The 9115-nt window shown below is 48.8% G+C and overlaps 1 protein-coding gene across 1 annotated transcript; it reads right to left on the reverse strand.

The window, feature by feature from the left end:
• Nucleotides 1-5219: 5219 nt before the first annotated feature.
• Nucleotides 5220-9098, reverse strand: LOC101326915 (sperm-associated antigen 11A-like). The gene is made up of 4 exons (XM_073798684.1): nucleotides 7165-9098; nucleotides 6631-6886; nucleotides 6405-6531; nucleotides 5220-5613 (listed from the first exon to the last, which is right to left on the reverse strand). Exons 3-4 carry the CDS (start codon nucleotides 6466-6468, stop codon nucleotides 5453-5455), a joined length of 225 nt encoding a protein of 74 aa, XP_073654785.1. The 5' UTR covers nucleotides 6469-6531; nucleotides 6631-6886; nucleotides 7165-9098; the 3' UTR covers nucleotides 5220-5452.
• Between the last annotated feature and the right edge of the window lie 17 nt (nucleotides 9099-9115).

The raw sequence follows: 9115 nt of genomic DNA on the forward strand, positions 1-9115 counted from the left end.
AGAAACGCCAGAGGATTGGCCATTTTCCTTCGACAGCCTTCTAGGAGGAGAGGCACCCAATGGACAGGGAAGAGAGCTCCCTGAGGAGAGAGGCGGGGGGGGGGCCGGACTCCCCTCAGTCAGAGAGGGTGCTCCTCGAGGAGAAACTCAGCGGGGATGGCAGCTGAGTGTTTCAGAAGGAGGGGCAGATCTCTCCAAGGAGAAGTGCACTGGCTGGCTTTCCACCTCAGAGAGAGACCGTGCCCTGAGGAGAAAGGCCAGGTTGGCGGTGCTGTACCTCAGAAGAGGAGAGGGCCCTTTATGAGGAGAAATCCCGAATGGCCGGCCTTGTTTCTCAGATGGAGAGAAAGCGCTCTGAGGAGGAAAGACAGCTCCCCTTTTCAGACAGACAGACAGACAGAACTCTATGAGGTGAAAGGCTGCATGCTTCCCTTCTGCCCTGTGAGAGATTCACTGCTTCCTCTGGTGATGGGTTGTACGCCCTGCCTCTCTTCAGGGAGAGAGCACACACTGCTGGGGACTGTGAATGTTCAGCGGCTTCTAGGCCCTGTTTGTCAGGGAGAGAAACAGGAAGCGGCAGGAGGAGTCCCTTGATAGCCCCCCACATCTGGGGGGCTGTCTTGCCAGACGCCATCTGCTGAGGAGAGACGCCAGGTGGGTGACACCCCATTTCAGACAGAGAGAGCATTCCCTGAGGAGAAACGTGGGATCCTGGGCCTTGACCTCAGAGAGGTCAGCAGCTCTCTTTGCAGACAAGGCCTGGTGGCTTGTCTTAACTTGTCTTAAAGTTAAGAGCTTTCTCTTAACTTCCTGTCTTTCTTTTTGTCTTTTCTCCTTCTTCTTCTGCCTCTGAAATGTACTGGACTTGAGCTACAAGCTCGAGACAAATGGTGGACAGGCCTCAGGCCCTGGGCTTCCAAGGGCGCATCAGGCAAGCAGAGGAGCGTGGCTGCCGGCGGGGGATGGTGTTCGCCCCAGGTGTCCTCGGGCAGTGCAGCAGGGGCCCCAGGTCACTTGGGGGCGCTGTGCCGTGTCCCAGCAGGTGCCGTGTCAGCCTAGGCCTGAAGGGCAAAGACTGGACGTGGGTGAGCATCGCCAGGGCCTCGGAAGCAGAACGTACAAAATCCAGGAGGTAAAAGATCAAAGGAAGTCCCAGAGCTTCAGGCCGCTTGGGCGGGTTGGAGCTCAGCAAGGGGACAGCTGAAGCTGGGGTCACCCGGGTTTTGGTGTGAGGGGTCTCGTAGTCCGTGTTGGAGCGGCTCAGGGCCCCACATGAGGACAGGCAATAGCCCTTGGAGACTTTGGGGCAGAAGTGAGGGTCGGGGCCTCGGAAGGTCTGGTCTGGCTGCAGACTCCCGAGTTTGGAGGATCCTTATTTCACCCCCAAGAGAGGGATGTAGCCCGGGACCATGGGTGGATTTCTGAGTTTCCAGGGCCTTGGCTTCCCTGACTCCTCCGTACGTGATCGGGCTCTACTAGGTTCTTCCAGAGGAGATGGCATCATTTGCGTTTCGTGGAGGCGGGTTCTGTCCCAGAAGAGGAAGTTGACAGGCTGCGCTAGTGCAACACGATCGTCAATGTGTACGGCCTGTGGCCCACTTTGGAGAGTTTTCGTGTTGTTTTGTTAAAATTCCATCGCAGCCTTTTCCTGCTGCATTGCCTCCAAGGCCGGCGTGGGTTTCAGAAGGCAGAGGATTGCTCTGGAAGTGTGAGCAGGCAGGGCTTGGCCCGAGAGATGGTCCATGGTATTAGCACAGTCACCTCCACAGCACGCGGTTGTCGCAGGGTAGGACCTGGTGGCGACAATCTCCTTCAGAGGCAGGTGAGGGAGCAAGCTTGTCACCTCTCTCTGCAGTTTACCTGTGTTCAAAGACCCCAAGACATGGGGAGGGCAAACATGTTCGTCTGAAGAGTCCAGATGACCCTGACAAAGATTATCGACATTGAACTCGGCTGAGGGACTGTTTCACCCTTGAGGGGTTTAAAAATCCACTCAGGCTATAATTGTACAGGGAAAGACCTTGTGTAAATGGGTCCGTGTGTATGCATGTCTGTATTCTGATCACTAAATTACTCCACCCGCTGGTATTCAAATGTGATGTGTACTATTTCCACGTTGAAAAGCAATCTCAAATCATTCTATGTCTTACTTGAATCGAGAAGTTTCCACCATTAACTAACAAAATTAATCACCCACAGAGGCCCAATGCTCTATCATTCACAAGGAATTTGAACTCAGCGGATACAAATATATGCCCACATTTCAAATGAGGAGCCTGACAGGCATGACGGTTGCAGGACTGGAATTTGGGGTTTTGACTCCTCAGTCAAGAGTCTTTCCATGACACTGTGCTCCTTATCGGGAGATGGTTTTGTTAAATGACCTCTTGGGCCCCTTTTCCGTCTACGATTGTGTGTCTGAGGGGCCGGGCCAGGCAGGCGAATACTTGTCGTGGAGACTCAGGGTCCAGGAGGGCTCTTCAGGGCTTCTCCCAGCCTTGTTTCTCTAGTTCTGCTGCCTACGGTGGGGGAGCAGGGAGCCCCCGAAAATGAATGGGTCACGTGCTCAGCTGTGAGGCTATGTAATAGGGCAGAGCTAGTAAGGTCTTTGTCCCACTTTCTGACCAGTTGTGAGAGAAGAGGGGGGATGCAGGCTTTAGGCTGTGACAGGGATGCGGCAGTCGTCACGGTGTGGTGTCCCCAGTCCCCTGGTGGCTCCCACGTCCTGTCCTTGGGGCAGAAAGGACAGCAGTGGTAGATTGAAGGTTGGTGTTTGAGGCTTGGATTAATTGATTCATTTCTTCACCTCTTTCACACTGACTGTGCTTGGCTGGTCGCTAAAGTTCCATAGAGGAGTAAGACCCAGACCCGTCCTGAGGCTTTCACAGGCCAGCGAGGAAGCAGCCATGTAAATAAGTAACAGCAGCACAGTGATAGATCCCAACATGGGGGGCACCGAAGAGCCTGTGGGGGCACAGAGCTCCAGCAACAGATTCCGCTGTGCAGTGTGCGGGGGGGGGGGGGGGGGGGGGGCGGGAGGGTCCTGAGTGGAGGGACACTGGAGCCCGCTGGAGTGGAGGGAAGGACTGCCCTGTCCTTCCTAGCTGCTACTGGCCATCTCAGAAGAGGAAGAGGCACAGTGGGAGATAATTATACTTAGCTCAGAAAAGGGAGCCGTGGGGGATGTATAAAGACTTTGCAGGTATGAACACTGCTGGGCCCCTCTGTCTCTCACCGGCTGCCTGGGGCCCAGGATCTCGCCACCAGGAACAGTCCAGGCCCTCCTGGGGCCAGCAGAGGGTCCCGGCTCCCAGCTCCACTTCCACCCAGAGAAGAGACTAGCCAGAATCCCAGGCATGCCCCTGCCCCCCTGCCCCGGCCCCAGCTATCCCTGATCACCGATGAGGCACTGATTCTACACCCACATGCTAAGCTGTCATGGCTCTCAGAGGTCTAGACCAGCTACCTCATTTTATTTTTGAGGAAACTAAGGTCAAGTGAAGGGACTAGAGGCAGAACCAGACCCAGGTTCCCCAGTATTCTGGGCCCTGGCCCATTCCTTTGTGTGTGTGTTTGTTTAGTCGTTAGTGGACAGAGAGATGCCCATGGAATGACAGGACTCCTGGCTGAGTATGTGTCTGCCTGTCCTGAAGCACGAAGACCTGTCGTGTTTCACCTGGGAGCAAAAGCTAAGCCTGTTTCAAATCCCTTCCCAGGCAGGCATTCCCTCCAAGGCCGGCACTGCTCCTCCATCCTTTGAAGGGACGACAAAGGGCTCCACAGAGATGCCTGTGATTAAGAGAGACCCCACTCCATGCAGCCCCACGCGTCTGTCTGATTCCATTTAGAAAACAGCCACGAGTAAGTTTAGGAGAGCCTGGGGAGAGGCCGAGGCATTATACCAAATGTTCATTGAAACTTGAGCTGGGAATCAAGACAGGAACCAGAAGGAGATTTTCTTGGTGACTCTTAAAGTAAGTTCAGCTTATCTGTGAGCAAACTGGACTCGAGCAGTGAACAGAAATACGGAAAGAAGGTATCCTACCACGCTCTGTAATTAGCCTAGAAAGAGCTTGGCTCCTGGTCTCCGACATCAGGACATTTGCTTTTATTATTCTTTTACATTTCTTACTTGTAATGAATGTTCATTGCTCTTTGCATAACTGGTTCAACGATATGGTATGAGTGACAACTTCCAGCAGGATTTGGAGAAACGCAAAGGACCACGGGCTGAAGCGGCAAGGAATCTTCACGAACAAGAGCCCTGCCTTGCTTTGTTCACTCAGATATATGTTCTTCAGAGGTAACATAGAACAATGGGCACTTGATTGGTCAGATATGCCAGGAATCCACTTAGGAACCGCTCACCTGGGGAAGTTCACTTAGCCTCTGATTTTCAGGAATCCACTTAGGAACCGCTCACCTGGGGAAGTTCACTTAGCCTCTGATTTTCAGGAATCCACTTACGAACTGCTCACCTGGGGAAGTTCACTTAGCCTCTGATTTTCAGGAATCCACTTAGGAACCACTCACCTGGGGAAGTTCACTTAGCCTTCTGATTTTCAGGAATCCACTCACGAACTGCTCACCTGGGGAAGTTCACTTAAGCCTCTGATTTTCATTTCCTTTCCATCCCTAAAATGGAACTGCCTCAACCTGACTATATTCTCCATTAGATTGTGTGTTAATCAGCTGAGATAACCTAAGACTAAATGTTTGAAAATTTTAAAAAATCCTATTTACATGTGACTTGTTGTTATTATTTCTTGAGGAGTCTATGGAAAGGGGACAAGGCACATTATAGTCTGGGAATAAGTAGGATGAAGCTGGGATTGGGTTTGATGAGAGGAAAGATGTCATTTGGTGGAAAAGAGACCAGTAGATTGGCTGCATTTCTGTCTCTCTGAAGATGAGATCAGCTTGGTTTCTGGTCTACCCTATTTGTGGGTAGGTAAGAGACAGTCCCTGGACCAGGGAAAGGAGGTGGATATTATAAAATTCTGAGACTTTTTTTTTTTTTTTTTATGCGGTACGTGGGCCTCTCACCACTGTGGCCCCTCCTGTTGCAGAGCACAGGCTCTGGAGCCGCAGGCTCAGTGGCCATGGCTCACGGGCCCAGCTGCTCCGCAGCATGTGGGATCCTCCCAGACCGGGGCACGAACCCGTGTCCCCTACATCGGCAGGCAGACTCTCAACCACTGCACCACCAGGGAAGCCCCTCTGAGACTCTTTAAAAAAAAAAACAAACAGAAAAAGACAAAGTAGGTAAGCTTTTAGGAAAAATCTTTTATAAGACCTTCACCACTGGTACTGGAGTCATTCAACAAATATTTATTGAGCACCTACTACAAGCCACACATTCTTCTAAGCCCTTAGGATACCTCAAGATCCCATCTGCCTTCTGGAAGCTTACATTTTAGGGGCTAGATCTGCCACCCATCTCTGGTTTATTTTATTTATTTATTTTTTCTTCCTCTGTATGTGGTATGCAGCACCTATTCCAGGGATCAGAGCAGATTTCAGCTTTTTTCTCACCAGCATAGCAGAAAAAAAGTCTGCAGGTTCCATGTTGCATAAGACAGATAACATTTCTAATTGCAGGTGGAATGTCCCCTATTGATACAATAAATTAGAGCTGATATTTAGTTCATATAGCAAAAGAATAAAGCATGACCCCAGCCCACAGGCCAACTCCACACGGTTATTATATGCTTAAAAAAATGAAGTGTCTGGACAGGTTCCAGTTTAACTGGGCTTCAGTTTCTTAGCTTTAAAACAGGGACAATAATCCATATCTCAAAATTTTATCAGGAAGATATATATATAATACATACATTTTTATATGTTATTGTACTGTATCAGGCTTCTCAAGCTTCCTGGTGATGGATGTAAGCTAATGCAACAGGGAGAAGCAGAGAGAGTTTTGGAGAACAGAGTCGCATGATTGGATGGGTGGGTCTTGGTCTCTAGGAAAATAGGAAATCGTTCTGATTCTCAGCTTGTGGCCTAATTTTCAGCTTTACAGCCTACAGTGAAAAAAAGAAAAGAAAACCGAGCTCTCCTCACCATAACTTGTGGACTTGTAGGTCAAGCACAACTACCCAACGTTCCCATAAGGAAAGCATTTTCTATTTGTCACAAGAAAAAAAAATGGAACTACATGTGGTGATGGCTGTTGGCTAGACTTCTTATGGTAATTATTTTGCAATATCTACAAATATTGAATCATTATGTTGTACACCTGAAACTAATGTAATATTATATGTCGATTATATTTCAATTTTAAAAAAGAAAGCATTTTCTATTTGGGAATGAGATGGTTGAAAGAAAGGTCTTATGTCAGGTCTGCAAATGCCAATCTATCATGACTCAGAAAACCAAAACACCCACCGTGTTGGTCTTACCTGATTTAAAAAACAACCTTGCGCAATATCTCAGCTCCAAATGGGGTGTACTCTCTGATGCCATGTCATCTCAGCTCCGTCATGGCTTTTTGGGGAGGACAGCCGAGTGAAGAGATGGGCTGCACATCTAATGAAGATCAAAGAAGCACAGACTAGGGATCTGGAGACCTGGACTGGCCTTCCTTCTTCCGGTAACTAATGATTTCTCCTTGGACAACTCATTTACCTGGCTATGGCTCAGTTTTCCTCTGTAAAATCGGCTCTCTGTGAAAGCTGGAGGAATGCCAGTGTCAGGATGAATAACTGCTATGACTGTGATTGTCAGTTGCACCGCAGGACAGTGGCGTTTCTCGGGAGCGTGGTTTCCTCTCTCTGTAAAGTGTGGGGTTTCCATAGAAGAGCATTCATTCCCTTCCAGCTCTGACATCTGTATGACTGTCATTTCTTTCCGCAACCTTTTCTCAGACTGTGATGAATGCTTTCTATTTGTATCGGAACAAAGTTGACCCTTTGACTTGGGTTATGACCCTGAAAACTCATACTTAGCTTTTAAAAACCTCTTTATAGGGAAGATCAAAATGGTCCAGAGCTGAGCCCCAAAGGGGTCCACCTGCACCCACCAACAACACACAGATACACACCCAATCCCCCCTCCACGGACACACAAATCAATGAAATTCCTGTACTGCCTTCCCTAGGCTCTCCCAGCTCATCCCTCCTGGCTGGGAACAGCTTCCTACCTTAACCAGGAGATATTTACCTGAGTTCATTTGGACCAAACAGAAGAGAACAGCGAACAGAAAGAGGACCTTCATGTTTTAAGGTTCCCTCAGGTCTCCCCGCCCTCCTGTGCAGAAAAGCAAATCTGATGAGAGAGCCAAGTGGAGTGGAGAGGAGAGGGACAAAAATAGGACATTTATAGGTTTTTAGGAACACTACTCAGGAATGAGCACATTTATCTGGTCTACTGACTAAGGCTGTGGGCAGAAGTTACTCAGATACCTGGATTCCTTGACCCCAAATCCTATACAGTCCTGGCTCCTTAATCTGTGTCCAGTTCCCACAGATCTGACAGGAGTGAGCTGAGCTCAGGTTACGTGATCGCAGCCCTGGAGAGCTGGAGGACCAATGGGTGGGGCTTCCCACCTCTTCCCCCCATATGAGCCCCAAGGTGTTCACTGTCCCCCTGCCTAAGAGAATGTTAGCTTCTAGCAGTTAAATCCACTTGAGTCCATATATCTAATATTAAAAACAAACAAACTTAAAAGTTGAAGAAACTTGTATTAGTCACAGGAGAACCAGATGGGTTTTTCTATGGAAATAATCTTTTGAGAAATTGCTGCAGCATGAATAGCTGGAATTCAGTCTTGCCAAATTCCCTCCAGCGTGAACTTCAAAATTTTCAAAGAAAATAGAAGAGATTTTAACTCACATATTTCACATTAAAAATATTAAGGGTATAAATGAGGCAACTGAAATTTGAAAATACAGTGTTACTATGCTTTCTGATGTTCACATGAGAGAACATATATTCCAGTCAAAGGTATCTGGGAGTAATAAAAATTGATTTTCCACTAGTTAAAAGCAAAATCCACATATCTCCTAAAAAGCACACTTTTTACAAGCCTCATTATCCATACTTGACACAAAGCATTCAGAAATAGAAAATGAGGGGACTTCCCTGGTGGCACAGTGGTTAAGAATCCACCTGCCAATGCGGCGGGTTCGAGCCCTGGTCCGGGAAAATCCCACATGCTGCGGAACAACTAAGCCCGGGCGCCACAACTACTGAGCCTGCACTCTAGAGCCCGTGAGCCACAACTCCTGAAGCCTTGGTGCCACAACTACTGAAGCCCGCCCGCCTAGAGGCCGTGCTCCGCAACAAGAGAAGCCACCGCAATGAGAAGCACGCGCAGTGCAATGAAGAGTAGCCGCCGCTCGCCGCAGCTAGAGAAAGCCCATGCACAGCAACGAAGACCCAGTGCAGCCAAAAATTTAAAAAAAGGAAATAGAAAACGAAAACATAGATTAAAAGATCTCATTTTAGGACTTCCCTGGTGGTCCAGTGGTAAAGACTCTGTCTTCCAATGCAGGGGATGCCACAACTACTGAGCTCGCGTGCCTCAACTAGAGAGCCCACGCCGCAATGAATGGTCCCGCACGCTGCAACTAAGACCCAATGCAGCCAAAAATAACAATAAATAAATATTTAAAATAAAATATCTCATTTTTCAAATTAAAAATACTTTCAAAACAATAAATAAAAAATACTTTCAGGTAACTTAGGTAATAAAGAAAACTCTGAAATTACAATATATTAAGACAATAACGACTTAAGCAATGTGTAGGATGTCATTCACGTCTCAAAGGTATCACAGGACTCACAGGACACGCTCCCAAAAGGGATTTTTGACTTAAATCATTTTCTATTTTTTGAGAAGGAAAGGTCTCCGCATTCAGCACAAGTGGCCTCCCAACTCTAAGCTTTTACCCTGAAGCACCGTCAACATCTAACTTGAAGGAAGGTGTGCGCACCGCCCCTCACCAGACGCGGGACGCCCTCCCGCCCACGCGGAGAGTCAGTTTCCGTGCGCGGCTGTACCCACTGACCGGAAACTCCCTGGGGGCGGGGCGGAGGGCGCAGGTCATGGCCCCACGCAAGCCCCTCCTCCCTGGCCCCGCCCCCCGACTCGCAATTTCCGGCTGAGCCG

This window comes from Tursiops truncatus, chromosome 21, assembly GCF_011762595.2.
Source record: "Tursiops truncatus isolate mTurTru1 chromosome 21, mTurTru1.mat.Y, whole genome shotgun sequence".
NCBI lineage: Eukaryota > Metazoa > Chordata > Mammalia > Artiodactyla > Delphinidae > Tursiops > Tursiops truncatus.

Coding starts and splice junctions, on each gene's coding strand:
- LOC101326915 (XM_073798684.1), bottom strand. CDS start 6,468: ATGGCATCAGAGAGTACACCCCATTTGGAGCTGAGATATTGCGCAAGG. Junction 5,614..6,404: donor AAGGTTGTTTTTTAAATCAG/GTAAGACCAACA, acceptor TTGTATCAATAG/GGGACATTCCACCTGCAATT.